Genomic DNA, 13,926 nt, shown 5'->3' on the forward strand with positions numbered 1-13,926 from the left:
ATTAGAATAAGCTCGAGCAGATAACATGTCTATTATATATTTATGTTAGCTTTAATGGACTCTATCCTCTGATCGTCATCTTCGAACAAAAAAAAGTAAGCACCAGAAGTACTGTTTTAAAGAACTGATTTTATTAGATTGGCTATTAAATTTCCCAAGGTATTATTATAATGTAATTGATAGAAGTGGTATGAAAATGTTTTTATTATAAGTTATATTGTAATTTAATTATTTATTTATAAACAATAAAAACTAATAATTAGTTATTTCTTATTATTACTTGGAGGTTAATGATTATTCGATTAATTTTTTTAATCTATTTTATATAAGATTTAGCTTTATATAATAGTAATTTCGTATATAGAATCTTTGCAAATTTATCAATTTTAGAAGAAATAAGGTATAGGAAAATTAATTGTGTACCATCATAAATTTATGTTTCAAAAACATATAGATCAAAGGAGTTGATACTAATATATATGTAAAGACATATTTAAGATTGGTACTCTTAATTATTATTATTAGATGTAAAATAAAACTTGTTAAGAGTGAAAAATATTAAATAAGTCTGAAGTTTTCCTCACAATGGTCATAATATGTATTAATTATAAATGATTTGTAGAGAAATATCTTATATATTTGATATACAATTTATATTGAGATAAGTAAGTAATATCACACATTAGTAATAATATATATTAAATTTATTGAGTTTATAGCTTGTAAATTTACACACATAGTATGAGTTTATAAGTAATTATCACCTGTAGGAACAAAAAATCACAACAGTTAGCTAAGTTGTAGACCAAGTAAACAATTATCATCATTATTAATGAGTGTAAATTCTTAGAATTATGAGTTTGGCGATAATTAATGCTCATTAAGGTTAGATTTTTATAAAATAAGTCTTTAAATTAATTATATAAGTTATATGTTTCAATTTTTAATTTTGTTTAATCTTTTGTCTCATTATTTGTGAATGAAAATACATCATTAATTATGGTTAATTTTCTAATTTTTAATAATATTATTATTATTTATTAGGTCACATCTGATTCAACCGGTCAATTTGTGAACCTCTCCTTCTCCGTGGTTCAATTGTTTGGCTTACTTTCTCAACACTTGATTGGTAAAATTCAAAAATATAATTAAAAAAAAAAAAATTTTCAAAAGGTAAATATTTGACTAATATGTTTCCAACCTATTTGCCTTATAATTTGGTGAGTCTTTTATGCTTGAAACCTAATTATGTATTTGTGTATTTGTGGGTTCATATAATGAAAGGAGAGTACCAGGTCTATTATATTGAGTGTACGATTTTTGGAGCGATAACGATTAATAATATATCTATATATTTGTAGACTACAGGATTACATCAGCCGGGGAGTTCTGCCTTTTACAGGTGGAGCATCCATTTCCATGATGATCGAGAGTGCAGGCTGCCAGTGCATTCTAATCAGCTGGATTCCTATATAGCATTTTTTCCAATGTTTTTTGCATTGTTCTCAATGGATTTTTTATTGAAATTTTTTTTAAGCATGAAGTAGCGTCCCAACTTTCTAGAAGCATCGCTATATTTGTAATAAGTTTTTTTTTTTATATTAGATATAACATAGCTTTTAAAAAAAAACCGGAACCCGGAAACCGGCCGGGTCATCTATTCAAAGGCCGGTTGACGCGAAGACACGCGAACACCGGTAGTGACACCCTGGGCACGGGCTATTTACCAATTCTGTTTCACATATTATGGATATATCTCGGTTTGTATATCAGAGAGAGCAACCCTAAGATGCGCTGCGATTCACCGTTGACGGCGGTTGAACCGTGCGCTCGACCCTGCCCTATTATCGAATAAAATCACACGGCACCTTTGTTGATTATTTTTGTTTTGCTATATATATCTTTATTATTCACCGGCAAGTCACCGAAGAAGAAAGAGAGAATTCGTTGCTTAAGAGGCTAGAGTAACTGTTCGTCATTTTGAGGAAGCTTCGGGCCACTTCTTAGTCGTTAGGGGGCCACGGCATCACGGAGGGGGAATGGAACCGCAGCAGGCTCAGGCGTTTTAGAAGAGTTGAGTTGCGTAGAATCCGAGTTAGTTGCGATTGAGTTTGTCCTACTGTACATAATGCGAGACAGTGGGGGCGAGGTGAAGCTTTGATGCCTGTGGATAAAAGAAGAAAAGTTGATGGTGGATAGTAATTGGATGAGGCTTCGCTGGGGAATATGCAAGTAAAGATCGCGGTCTGAACTCGACTCCAATGAAGTATGTTATGTAAAGATCTGAAAAAATCGAGTTCAACAAAATCAGACCGAAACATATTCACCTTCCAACTAAACCTTCTAGTATAAAGCTTAAGATTGGATAACTTTACACCTTGTAAACTTCATAAATATAGTTGCTACTTTTATATGTATATAGTGAGACTTTGTAGGAGAGGAATTTTGAGAAGGTAGTGACCTGAAGGTGGACAAAACAAGCTGTTTCATGTGGCTGGAGCTTCTGCAACTACCAAGTGATCGTTCGAACTCCGGATTATAATGAGGAGAGGAGATTGTCTCTAGTTGTGTTGGCACATCTCATAAGCACGCGGCTGACTTTCTCCAAAGCCGAAATCGTGCAAATCTTAAATTACTGTGATTCACGACAAAATCCAATGGCATTTTCGTACTCGGCTTCCTGCACCGAACCGAATTGAAACGTAGACACAATACCACCAAACACATACTTATTCGCATAAAATTAGATATATAACGCACTAAAAAGAATGAATATATAATATCATAGTATTTTCCTTTGCTCAAATAGGCATTTAAATAATCATTTCTGATCAGGTCGTAAATCCGATAAACCAAAAATATATAATAAATTTTATATCATATAAATATCATTTAAGAATAATATAATTTATAAGAATAATACTTAAGTAAATAAAAGCTTTTCTTGATAAAGTACCAAAAATTTATGATCATTAAGTTATAATACACCTAAATAATTAAATAACCTATATTTGAGTAGCTGCGCCGGGGGCCGCAGGGCCGAAGAGAAGCCCGCTGACATGGGGGAGTCCTGATTTTATTAATTTGCTCGCAGTTTTATATGAGTAAGAGCTATTCAAAAATATTTAACTTTTTTGCTTTATATTTTATAAATTATATTTACATTTTTTCATATTACAAATAATTATGTCATTATTATAATATTTAAATATATAAATATTTATTGTTACGTCAATCCGGCTTCGAAACGCACCCGGTCGACCCGGTCGAACCATCAAACAGCTACACTCTTCTTCTTGCCGGTTCATCTGACCGTCCGCTATTTCAAAGCCTTGAGAAATAATTTAGTTGAAATTTTTTTTTCCTATTTAAATTATTATATTTAAAATATTAAAAATAAAAATTTTATATTAAAAACAATTTTTTCATTTATAACTTTTTTTTAAAAACGAAAATAAAATAAATTTAAGTTAATGTTGAAATAATTAAACATTTTTTCAAACAATTTTTTATATTTGTGAAAATAAGATTTATAACACTACTTAATTATTTTAAATATTAATAAAATTAATTTCGAAATATTAAGAACTATTATAGTTATTTAAGACATACATTTTAGTTACTTTAATATAAATATATATATATATATATATATATATATATAATTTGCTAATAACATTCCAATATTCGCATTTATTAATCATTGTTGATTGACACATATTTTATATGTGTGATATCTCACAACTAGTCATCTATCACGAAATAGTTCATGATTGCAAAAAGTCTTCCACAATCCCCTTGGGAACATCTATTTTCATCAAAATGGAAAGATATCCCTTGGCAAATGGATTAGACTCAAATGCCTACTTTGTCCTCTTTCACACCCTTTACAAGGAAAGAGGACTTTTTCACACAGTGATGCAAAATCGAGCTTCGGCTTCTAGGAACAACACTTTAGTTCCCTGAAGCACAAATCATTCTCTTCTTCTCTTAAGCCTAATTTTTATTCAAGAACTCAAGCTTCTCCCACTACCTCTTCTCCTGGCTCTATTGTCTTCATTAGAGGCTCACTAGTGGCATTTAAGAAGCACCTAATAATAGAAGCACCAGCCCTTATGGGTCATCAAAACTCACACGTTAGAAATAAAATCAAGCTCCCTTCCTACTTTCCTATTAGGTGTGCCTTTCTTGACCTTCCACGCACTTTCATCAATTCAACAGCTCGGTGGATCTCCTTATAGTCATTGCACTACTGTGAGGTGGTCCAATAACCCCTTGCATGCCTAATGCTTTCTACAAGTTTTTCTTTGTGATTCGGATGAGGTTTTGATGCCCAAATTTAGGAAGTTAGGGAGCCCCTAGTGGCCTAACAAGTACCTTGTATTGTCTTCAATGATATTATCCTCTAAAGTACATTCAACATTCTCAGGATTGTTGAAGTGATCAGAGTACTCGTTGAAGTTGCCAAGAGCATTCGATGAAGCATTCTAGAGTACTCGTTGATGAGCCACCTAGTGTAGTCATTCACAATGGTGCCCGAATGTTGAGTTGCTTAGAGTACCCTTAGATAATGACCTCAAGCACTCAAAGAAAGCCTCATGCTTGCCTGTACATTGGATGACTCATCATTCAATATTGTTTGGGATGTTGGGTAGAACCTGACATTATTTGGTGCAACCTAGCATCCTTCATTCCAAATGATTTGGGGCACCCCACTCATTGTATATTGCATTAGTGAACCCTTTGATAAACTGATAAATCCTTTCTCTCTATTTTTTTTTATAAATTTTCTCTATGATGTTTACATTATACTGCTTAAATTGATATAATAAGGATTTAGAGATGTATTTGAAAAGAAATATAATATATTTCCTTAATAACGAGTTAATAAAGTATCTCTTTTGATTGATGTAAGGAATTTTTTTTTCGTGGAATGACTTATAACCAAAATATGTATAATGCTATGATTAAAGTGCCCTACTGTAATAGGTTAGAGGCTTAAGTCGGTGAAGCCTGTGACATTCATTGTTTTGCTTACTCTATCCCATTACGTGATCGCCTTTATGGCTTTTTTGTAAATTAGTTAGAGATTTACCACTTTTCACATATGATAGCAAATAATGTTCAATGTTGTTCAAGGCATTATTTGAGTAGGCTATTAGGGTAAATCTTCTTACAAAAAGCTGAAATAAACAAATGCTTTCAAAATTGTTTGGCTATCTTGTCTCACTTCTTACAAAATTATAATGCAACAAGATTAACAATACTCTAAGCCACTGAAGGCTCTCATGCTTATTTTGCATCATGGTGTAGGCCATGTGCCTTTACTTACAAATATCAGACTACTCGGCAAATGCCTATCGGCGTACTTTATGCTACAATCTTGAGATGTGTTTTCATGTTGGTCTAGATAATCTTTCGTCTACATAAAAGAGCCCCCTGCACATGTCATGTCATCTTGCATGCAAGGCAAAATTGTAAGATCCATTTCCTCTTTGTTTGTTAGCCTATGGTGCATTAATGTTCAGACTTATGACATAGCTTTAAATTACGCATAGGTGGGAGTTATAGGCATTTGTCGTCCAAAGGATATAATACCTGTTGTTAGCTTACTTAAACTTTGATTAGACTTAAAAGTGGGTACTCATCATGCTCTTTGTTGAGCCCCACTTTCAAGTTAAGACATTTGACCTAATGGTGAGATTGTGCGGCCAATCTAAATTTTTTCGCTCTAATTGCTGAGGGAAAGTGCTTCAACAACTTGACCTTCGATTAGACTTACATCTGAGTTTGTTCCTTGGAAAAAATTGAGCGCCGAAGTGCAAATTTAATATAGGAGGAATTTCAATGAATGAATGATCACTAAGATTATTTGTAAGAAAGAAACACCTGTGCCTGACTCCTCTTTCCTTTGGATTCGTCTTCTCCATTTCTCTTTTTGAGGATTTTTATACAAATCGCCATTCTTTTTTTCACCAAGAAGCAATTGAAGGGTAAGTCATCCTCATCATCACCAAACCATAATCTTGCTCTTGTCATCAAGATGAGTCAGCGGCTTCCACATCCTCATCACTAGTGTGGGCTTTGTTTTGCTTTTCTCTTAGCATGCAGGTGTTTATTGCATTTACATATTTTTACACTCAAATATGATGTTAGCTTGAATGAAATTTCTCTCATTTTTTTTGTTGGGTGGATGGGTAAATTTTTTTTTATGAAAATTGGATATCTAAATAGTTGTTAAGTAGAAATCGCTAGCATGGATAAAAAACTAAGATTGTCATAACTAGTCCCAACAAAAGAGGATTGAGCAAACAAAAAGGAAAAAAAAAAGATAATGAAATTAGAAATTGTACACCCAATGTCATATGGGTTAAGGCAACCAAGTCATATACCATCATGCATTAGGTTCAATTAGCCATCAAACGCTTAAATCAATTTGTCAAAGGCCTTAAGTCACTCAAACAAGTGTTCCTATTTAAGTAACCTGGATGAACTTGCCTCTAAGCTAGAGTGAATAGAAGAAAGAATATACTTGCCCATGGAATTCACAAAAGAAGTCTTTAAAGCTGCTTGAAGAGGCTCGACTACTCAGAATGTACTCTCCAAGAGAACTCACAATTTATTTTTTCAAAGAAACTTGCTATTGCACTTTCTAGAGAGTTCTACAAAGGAAACTCTTCCTCAAACAATCTTATCCTTAGCTTGGAGCTTATCAACGGTTACCAAAGTATTTGGACATATATATGCGAACAAGACTTGAGAAATATATAACAAGCATTGTTGTGTAATTTTACTTGTATTATTCAATTATAGTCATTTCTTTTGATTTGAACTTCAACCTAAATCTATAAGTAGTGTGTCAGAGGCCGATTCCAACACATTTTGATTGAGTTTGTCTCTCTAATTTTTCCTTCTTCTCCTTATTTCTATGTTAGGCTTTATCCATACTTGTAAGTGATGCTATGCTGTTATGGTGTCACCCATAGATAAATTTGGATCCAGTAGAAGTTCAAACTAGTAGAGAGATGTCCCTATGGTAGATTTTGATCTTGAGATTATGATAGTCTAGAGAATAATAGTTGACAAAATTGATGCCTTGACCTTTTATTCTTGAAGAAATGACTTCTATGGGTAAAATTACATGCAATCGGATAATTCTTTTGGAATAAGATTCAATCATTAAATATCATGGCACGATGTAAGCATGTTATAATGCATGAGGTGCCACTTTGGCTTTCATAATACCATCATGTTGCTTCTTGTAACACCACACAATTTGTCCTGTTTCAATTCATGTCTTTTTAGAGATATTTAATCTTCTGAGACATTCTTCTTGTATTCAGCGTTGATTATATTCTTCTTGATTTTATAATCATTAGGTAGATTTGGGTGATTAATATTTTTGTTTTTTGTTCACTTTAATTTACAGGGCAATATTTACAATTACGAATATCATGACATTATTTCATCTTTCTTGTAGCTGAGCATTGTTATTTTGAAGCCCAGGGGATTAACTTCTTGTTTTTGCTATCATCTTACAGGAAACATTTCACCCAATAGAAGTCACAACTGGTCTCTGGATAGTTCCAAAATGGAAAACTCCTCCAGTATGATTCAACATAGACCATAACTCTTCAATTTCCTTCACATATGTTGGCCTTATCTTAGAATATTATTCTTTTATTTTGGTATTTTGAGTACATTATTCATTATGACACCTTTGACGCTTGCTTGAAGAGCATATTTTTTATTGTTGAACTAAAAGATAGATCAAAGATTTGGTGTCAAATATAAACAGTAAATTATGCTTTACTCCGTGTTTTATGATGCTTTAATGAACATGCTATCAATTTCCTCTTCTTTGAAGCCTTCTCTTAAAGATATGTGATTCATGGCAGGTTCACAAGTATCATTTTCAAAAAATGAAAATATAAATTTTCAAAAAAAAATGAAAAGAAATTTTGAAGTAGTGACCATTGGAATTCCTACGTTGTTTATATGTATTTTTTAGATGTTGTTCCAATGATCTAAAATCGAAAGTACTTAAAAAGTATTTTCTATGATAAAATATTTCAAGGCTTCCTCAGGATTGTTCTTATGCTTTTATATGAGCTAATGAGGATTGAAATTTTATGGATGCTTAATTTTGCCTCATAAATTGAATGAGAAAACATAGAAACTGCTTGAGAATTTTTTACAATGTTAGAATCTTCTTAGACTTGTGCAAGATAATCTTTTATTCTATGAGCTAATGATGATTTAAATTTTATTGATGCTGAAGTTCTCCTTTTAGATTGAAATGTTTAAACATCAAATTAAATTTATTGATGATCAAATTTGCCTCATTGATTGAACTAGTAAAAGTCAAATTATTTGTGATACATGGCAGGTTCAAAATGCAACCAATATTGTCCTCAGTCCAGGAATGGCTTTCGGGACTGGTGAACATCCTACAACTAAGTTGTGTTTATGTTTGTTGCATAGCTTGATCAAAGGAGGGGAAAAGTTTCTTGACTATGGCACAGGCTCTGGAGTACTTGGAATTGCAGCTTTGAAGGTTAGAATGTTTTGTCAGTTACCTATCCATGTCTTTAACAACAACAAACACAATTCTCTGTTACTAATGAGAATTGGCCATGTTGAATGCTGAAAAAAGATAATTTCTTTTATGAAGATTATATCCATGATAGGGTTTTATTTGACATAATAAAATGATTGTTTTTCAGATAAGAAGATTTAGTGGAGTGAGGAGAAGAGTAATATATGTGCTTTTATAGAATGACAAAGATATAACACCTGAATGCACAATTACTTTGAGAGAGCCAAAAATTTACAAAAAATTAAAATCCAATGTTGGATCTTTTGATGATTGGTGTAGAAAGCTAGGCACTATATAGTGGGAGATTGATAGATATCAAAATGTTAAGTCCAGAGAAATTGCGATCTAGAGACTCCAGTCAAGTAAGACGTATTAGAAATGAAGATGATCTAATCTCAGTAAAAAAACAAAAAATTAAGACATCAAATGAATATAAAATTGCTGCTTTGAGACATTAGATTTTATTGATATGTAGTGCACAGTTTGATAAATTGCAAGCATCATAGCTAGAACAGTACAAATAACATTAACAACTTAGGTTTCAAGTGTCCCAAAAAAAGTACAATTGTGAATTCTAGAGCTATGATTAGGGAGAATTTGTATGGCACTTCCAATAGATATAATAAAGGATTATCTTTCGTCCTGTAACTTTGAAAATAATTTATAACGAAAGAATGAGTTACACAATCAATCAACCAAAAACAACCCTTGATGTAATAAGAGCTAGGGAGTAATTTTTTCTTATGATATAATGATATATCAGATTTAGTTAATTAGATATCTCCTGATATTGGATCAACTTTAATCTGGTCTGGGCCGAAAGTTCTTATGGGTGTTAGTTCTCATTATTAATTTCCCTAGATGATTTGCAATTGGGAGGTCATTTAGGCTCAGTTATGAGCTTACATGTGATTAGAATGTATTATATGATCCTATGGTTCCGTTATTCTTGGTCTACCAATGCATCCAATCATCGAACTTCAAAGTTTTTAAGTCTTAACATCCAGAGAGCCTAATTAGCAAGCATGAGTTGCCTTCTCTTAAATATATTGAGCATTTTGTAGTGAAACTACATGCCCAAAAAAACTTTCTAAATTTCCTCTTAAATTAGTAATGTCAGTAATTACTTCATGAAATAATTCTAACAAATTTTTAAGAACAAGGGCTTTAGTTCGTGCTTTAAAATTGAATTTTCTTCTATTTCATGTTTTATTTTGTTTGAGAAAGCTAATACAATAAATATCATGAAAGAAAACATATTATTTGTTTCAGCAGCTTTTGATTATTTGTGTTACATTAATATTTGATTGGCTTCTATTTATCTTGTATTGTTTATAGGAATATTCATGGAAGCAAAGGCATTCTTGCTCTTTCTTCTTTTAATTGCAGATGGGTGCTGAATTTTCAGTAGGAATAGATGTAGATTCCCAGGCAGTTGCATCTGCTCTTCAGAACATTGCCTTGAATGAGATAGAGACCGATAAAATGAAGGTTTATTTGGTTTCTGGAGTTGAAAGCTCAAATAGAAAGGAACTCTCTGCTGCAAAGTTGAATTTCGATATTGTGATTGCAAATATACTTCTGAATCCATTGTTGGAGCTTGCAGAGGACATAGTTTCCTATGGGAAGCCTGGTGCAGTAATTGGTCTCTCTGGAATAATATCAGAGCAGGTACCTTTCTTTCCTCCAGAACTGCATATCGTCATGATGGCCATGTTATTTTTGTTCTGGATTTCTGTTTATCCTTCCAGACTTTAGTTTTATCAATTTTAATGAAAAAAATAAGTTCTTTAAGTTGGTTATATATAAGGTGATATGTTAAGCATACTAAATTTAAGCATATTGAAGGACACTGTAGAGACTTCACCATAAATTTTATAAAATTGCAGTGGATTTGATGTTGTATGAATTTGAATATAGAATAAAAATAGCATTTATATCTGAGTCCAGTGGAAAACTGAGACTGTCAAGACTAATACAACAACAACATAAAATCTTTGTCCCACTACGTGAATCCTTTTTCACCGTTGTGTTCTGTTAAAAGTCAAATTCTCGTTTAAATCTAATAAAGAAAGATCATTTCTAATATTTTCTAACCAAGTCTTTTTAGGTCTACCTCTACCTTTCTTAACATAAGTCAAATCTAATACCTCTACTTTCCAAACCAGATCTCAACCAATCATTCAGTAAAATCATTGAGATTGTCAAGACTAATGTTTGTAAAAATTAAGAAGGATAAATTTACAAATGATTTTACTGAATGATTGGTCAGCCTGATGTAAGAGGATAGAAAATAGATTTGTATGATTTGGACATGTACAGCAAAAGGATAGATACCGAGCCTATTTGACGTGTATGTAAAATTAGTGTTAGAGCATTGAGAAAGGAAAACATAAGGTTGTATGAATAAAAGCACTTTGATTTAAGCTTTGTTTGGAACAACTTTTTTATTGTTTTTTAAAATAAAATTTAAAAGCAGCTTTTTAATAAAAAAATATTTAAATTAGAAATTTTTCTACTAAAAAGCTAATTTTAAAAGCAATAAGAAAGACATCCCTAATAAAGCTTTAATGATGGGAATTGAAACCGGCACCAAATTTTAAAACTGTGGTTCAGAATGCTTTGCAGCTTCTCGCAACGCAGTACTTCAATCTCCTTATCATATGCAATATTACTTAATTTTCTGTCTTTAAGTAATCCCATTATTATGTTTCAATCTTCATTGCTGCCTACCATGCTCTTTGCTTATGTGCAAATTGGCATAAGGCTTTGTTTGGGATAGCTTTCTAACTGCTTCCTAAAACGGTTTTCTGGTATAAAACTATTTTAGAAAGCAACAAAAAAACTGTCCCAAACGAAGCCTAAATCACAATGCAATCTTTCTATCTTCTCATCATTTCTGGTTGATTGTGCAGATAGAGCAAATAAAAGAGCGTTTCTCATTGTATCTGGATGAAATTTCAGTTGCTGAAATGGAAGGCTGGGCTTGCATCCATGGAATCAAGAGGTAAGCCTGTTGCTGGCTGTTATGATGCATTCATGGCTCAGAAAATTCTTTCTTGTATGATTCTCTGCTACACAATTTGAAAACATCTGGATCAGAATATTCTAATCTAAATTTGATAAATATGATTTTATAATCATTAAATTTATTGTCTGAAAATATATAATTAATTTATGAATTTGTATTACATTTATCACAAGAGATTTAATACGTATAAATATGTTGAAGAAATTTGGATTAGGATAATTCTAATGGAGCTGATCCGGGTCGGGTACTACTCATGCGGGTCGCCCGATCTAGGAGTGTAAACGAGTCGAGTCGAGCACGAGTCACCCTTAACTTGAACTTGATTAATTAATAGAGTATGAGCTTGAGCTGACTCATTTATTATGAAATACAAATAATTATGATTTAAGCAATTATTAATTTATTAAAATAAAATGATAAAAAGAATGTGAAATTATATGAAAAATAATAAATAATGATTTAATATAAGAAATTATAATATAATTTTTAAATAAGTTTAACAACTTTGTATTTAAAATCCTGAATTTTATATTAATATTTTTTAAACGAGCCACCTCACGAGCTTATGAGTCCAGTTGGGGCTATCTCAAGTTTAGCTCGTTAGCCCATCGAATTCAGTTCATGAGCTATTTATCGAGCTGAGCCCGAACTAGCTCAGGAGTTAGCTTGACTCGTTTACACCTTTAGCCCAACCTGTTAAAGCAATGAATGCCCACATAAAAATACATTGTTATTAAATAAACTATATTAAAATATAAATATTTTTAATAAGAGAGCACTTGAATAAGAAAAAAATATAATTTTAAATAATTTAGGAACATATTAAATGATTTTTTATATTTTTTTAAATATATTTATTATTACTATTGTGTAAATGTATCAGCTCATAAGTTGTTACATTATTTCTTCAATTAATAAATAAAATAGCCATCGATTTCATATAAAGGCATATTCATTAGCCAGATAAATAAAGAAAAATAAATGAAAATCCTAGTTTGGACTTTGGATCCATATGCGAAACCATGATCGAGAAGAAAATTTATATGACAAAGGCTTGACTTGGGACAATTTTTTTATTACTTATGCAAAAAAATAATTTTTTATGCTAAAAAATTGCTTTAAAAAGCAATTACGAACAAAATCTAAAATTTTATTTGGAACAACTTTTTTACTATTTAAAACAATTTTTTAGCTTAAAAATTAAATTTTGTTACTAAAAATTAATAAGAAAGTCATCCCAAATAAAACCTAAAACTTTGTTTGAGAAAACTTTCTTAATGCTTTCCAAATATATTTTTTGAAACCAAAATTTTTAATTCAAAAATTTTTAATACTAAAAAATGACCATTTCGACCCACTGAGCCCTGAAGAGAGGGAATTTTTATTGCGTCCTCCCACCTGACGTAGAGATACGTCCTCCTAGAGCTAAAATAGTGCTAAAAAATGAGAAATACCGAGCAATACCAAACAATAACGAGGAATATCATCATGTGAAAACCAATACCGAGTTATACCGAGCAATACAAAAAAATACCTAGTTTTTCCTAGAAAAAACTTGGTATTTTTTTGTATTGCTCGGTATAGGTCTTCACATGATTATATTCCTCGTTATTATCAAATAATACGTAACAATACCGAGCAAAAACTGAGTTTTTTGGTGGTGGGAGGACGTATCTCTACGTCAGGTGGGAGGACGCAATAAAAATTTGAAGAGAAGAAGCAGCACATATAGTTAAAGGAGCAAAGACGGGCACTCAGATAGAAATACTCCATATTCTTAAATACAATACCTTTTCCAGGGAAAAATATATAAATATTAATATATAAAACTCCCATCATTATTGTATCGATCTATACCTTTTTAAGGATTAATCCCATTAATTACCATTTTTTGGTGGAGGTGACTCTAAATATTCAATATGCTAACATTAAAAACTTAGAAACTTGTTTAATTAAGGTTTTATTTGGGACGGTTTTCTTATTGCTTATTAGAACATCATTTTAGCACAAAAATTAAAATTTTTATAAAAAAAAAAATACTGCTCAAAGAAGTAGTAAGAAAGGTATCACAAACGAAGCCTAAGAATGAAATTAATCATCTTAGAACATTTGAGATTAAGGTTTCGTTTGAGATGACTTTCTTACTGCTTTTAAAAATAGTTTTTTATTACAAAAATTAAAATTTTTGTGCTAAAAAACCACTTTAAAAAGTAGTAAAAAAGCAATTCCAAATGAAGCCTAAAATGAACCCATTTAAAAAGTCATGAAATCATATTGATTATTTATGCAAGCAATT

The 13,926-nt window shown here is 31.4% G+C and overlaps 1 protein-coding gene across 1 annotated transcript; it reads left to right on the forward strand.

Moving 5' to 3' along the window:
• The first annotated feature begins 5,316 nt into the window (after window positions 1-5,316).
• Window positions 5,317-11,764, forward strand: LOC110111778 (ribosomal protein L11 methyltransferase). Its single transcript, XM_028695032.1, has 5 exons — window positions 5,317-5,400; window positions 7,542-7,607; window positions 8,390-8,557; window positions 9,989-10,270; window positions 11,515-11,764. Exons 1-5 carry the CDS (start codon window positions 5,317-5,319, stop codon window positions 11,608-11,610), a joined length of 696 nt encoding a protein of 231 aa, XP_028550865.1. The 3' UTR covers window positions 11,611-11,764.
• Window positions 11,765-13,926: the final 2,162 nt, after the last annotated feature.

The sequence above is a fragment of the Dendrobium catenatum genome, unplaced genomic scaffold (assembly GCF_001605985.2).
Source record: "Dendrobium catenatum unplaced genomic scaffold, ASM160598v2 fragScaff_scaffold_621, whole genome shotgun sequence".
NCBI lineage: Eukaryota > Viridiplantae > Streptophyta > Magnoliopsida > Asparagales > Orchidaceae > Dendrobium > Dendrobium catenatum.

Bases quoted from the DNA above. Each gene is read 5' to 3' on its own strand.
- LOC110111778 (XM_028695032.1), top strand. From the start codon at position 5,317: ATGTGCCTTTACTTACAAATATCAGACTACTCGGCAAATGCCTATCGG. The intron at 5,401-7,541 runs GTTGGTCTAGAT...ATCATCTTACAG, and splicing joins ATCTTGAGATGTGTTTTCAT to GAAACATTTCACCCAATAGA. The intron at 7,608-8,389 runs GTATGATTCAAC...GATACATGGCAG, and splicing joins CAAAATGGAAAACTCCTCCA to GTTCAAAATGCAACCAATAT.